At 44.9% G+C, this 2163-nt stretch overlaps 1 protein-coding gene across 1 annotated transcript in view; it reads left to right on the forward strand.

The window, feature by feature from the left end:
* The first annotated feature begins 1970 nt into the window (after positions 1–1970).
* The window catches only part of LOC124743720 (zinc finger CCCH domain-containing protein 13-like), a 51333-nt gene continuing 51140 nt past the window's right edge, over positions 1971–2163 (forward strand). Inside the window, exon 1 of the mRNA XM_047248886.1 lies at positions 1971–1984. Within this exon, the coding sequence (XP_047104842.1) occupies positions 1971–1984 (14 nt within the window). The remainder of the gene's footprint in view (positions 1985–2163) is intronic.

Genomic DNA, 2163 nt, shown 5'->3' on the forward strand with positions numbered 1-2163 from the left:
CACTAACATCTCTCCGTCGCGAGCAAACTTTGTCGGTCGCCTGCCTCTCGCCCCGCAACCCAAAAACAAAAACCACCACTTCCCGTCCGTCCGCCACACACACCCGCTCACTCTGCCTGCCTGCTTAGCAGCGCGCAACAATCACACATCATCCCTCCCCGGCGCTCAAAGCGCACAATACCCAACGGCCGACGTCACACACCGCACGGGTGGCTGGCCGGCCGCCGCTTTCGTTTCGAAAACAAAAAAACCCGCACTCCACTCCGACGGCCAACGGCCAGGCAGGCGCGCTCGCTCGCTCTACACGCCACCGAAATCCCCGCCGACTCCTTCCGCATCTCAACGTGCCCCCCGTTGCAAAACATAACACACACACACACAAAGGAACAAAACAAAACAAAGACCAGACACGACTCGACAAGACAGACATCCGAGAAGAACGAACGCAGGCAAGCCAACCAACGTATTCAAGCAAAACAACGTGACAGAAAACCAACCGTCGGCCGCCGCCACAAACACGGCGACAATCAACCACGACAACAACAACACCGCTTACCGCTACCGCCGCCCACACCCGCCACCGACCCCCGCAATCCCCGTTATCTGTAACACGTAATTCTTAGGGAACATCTTATAACACGTTTAGTGAGACACTAGTTACAACATGCTCTTCGATATACCAAAATTAAGCTTTACTTTCATTTCTCATACGTTGCTGCACCATGTTCATCTGTTACTTACTTATACATGCCTCTTACAGCTGCCATGTCTATTTCTACACTTTTTAGACATCAAATCTCCCTTTCTCTCCCGCGTCCAGACAAAGTTCCCAATTATTACGCTCAAATTCAAAGACTTTACATATCCACTGCAAGATCAAACATTTAATGTCCATAGCATCTGCTCATACAACTTTCATACGATTCCATCACACCATTATACCAATGTGGGAGTCTCTTGGAACATGTTCTACTCCATTGTGTTCTTGTTCCGGGTACTCTTTAGTGAAATTCATCGTAACTCATTACTTCTGTCTGCAATCAATGTACACCACTTCCCGAACACTTTGGAGGCAGCCTACTTCTAAACACACTACAGCCAGGCTCTCATGAATTTACGCTGTATTAAAAACCGGCACATTTATTCTTTTCTTCTACATTAAAACATCCTGAAATAGAGCTAACCTTTCACTTTTTTTTGTTCTCCTGGTTCTTTTGTCGGTTGACACGTTGCACATTGCAAAATAGGTTTCATTATTCTCGAAAGTACGAAGTACATTGACACTGATGAGAAAGTAAACCTGCTGTAGGGGCAGACTACAGGACTGTGTTCCTTTCTGAAGCGTTGTGCATGGTAATACGTCACAGGCCACCCTTCATTTCGGCACGGTTGTTAACACTAAACTGCAACTGAAACTACGCCCCAGCTTCCCCTTTCATTACAAAACTATTACACATACTGGTCATTGAGAAATGATGTATACTATATCAGTTAACTGACTCAATTGAGTCTGAATATGATGCACTGAAACTTAATTGTTAACATGCTAACGATAGGATAGCCCACGTTTTCCGTTTTTCTTCGTTACACAAACGTCCAAAGTCCCTCAGACCTACTATCACACAGACAACAAATCTTTCAAATTAATCTGAATGACTGTTACGACACCGTACATTAACCTTTCATAGATGCACGTAAGAAAGTATGGCATAATACCATTCTTCGACTGCTCCTTACTCCTGAACAGTCAGTTTGACTGACACCTTATCACAAAGAAAGGACAAAGACATCGTCTTTTTATTGCAAGAGGAATCTGGTATCTGTTCCATCAACCCACAACATACACAAAAGTTGTGAAGCAGCTATGTTGCGTGAAGAACCTATGTAGACAACCCTTAAGTACTACTGTCTTACACACACACACACACACACACACACACACACACACACACTCTTCCTGTCATGTAGAAATGTACAGATTTCCGTGAGTAAGTGCATTGGAATGCCATCTAGTGCCACCTTTGTGAAACAGAGCACAGCGCATGCCACCTAGTAACAGTAAACTGAACTGTATTGTGTGTATGGGACTATTTGAAATCAGTGCTTATTGTAAGCATGTGATATTACAGATGTAACGCTATACACTCTGCTGTCAGAAGTAAG

The sequence above is a fragment of the Schistocerca piceifrons genome, unplaced genomic scaffold, assembly GCF_021461385.2.
Source record: "Schistocerca piceifrons isolate TAMUIC-IGC-003096 unplaced genomic scaffold, iqSchPice1.1 HiC_scaffold_2514, whole genome shotgun sequence".
Classification (NCBI taxonomy): Eukaryota; Metazoa; Arthropoda; class Insecta; order Orthoptera; family Acrididae; genus Schistocerca; species Schistocerca piceifrons.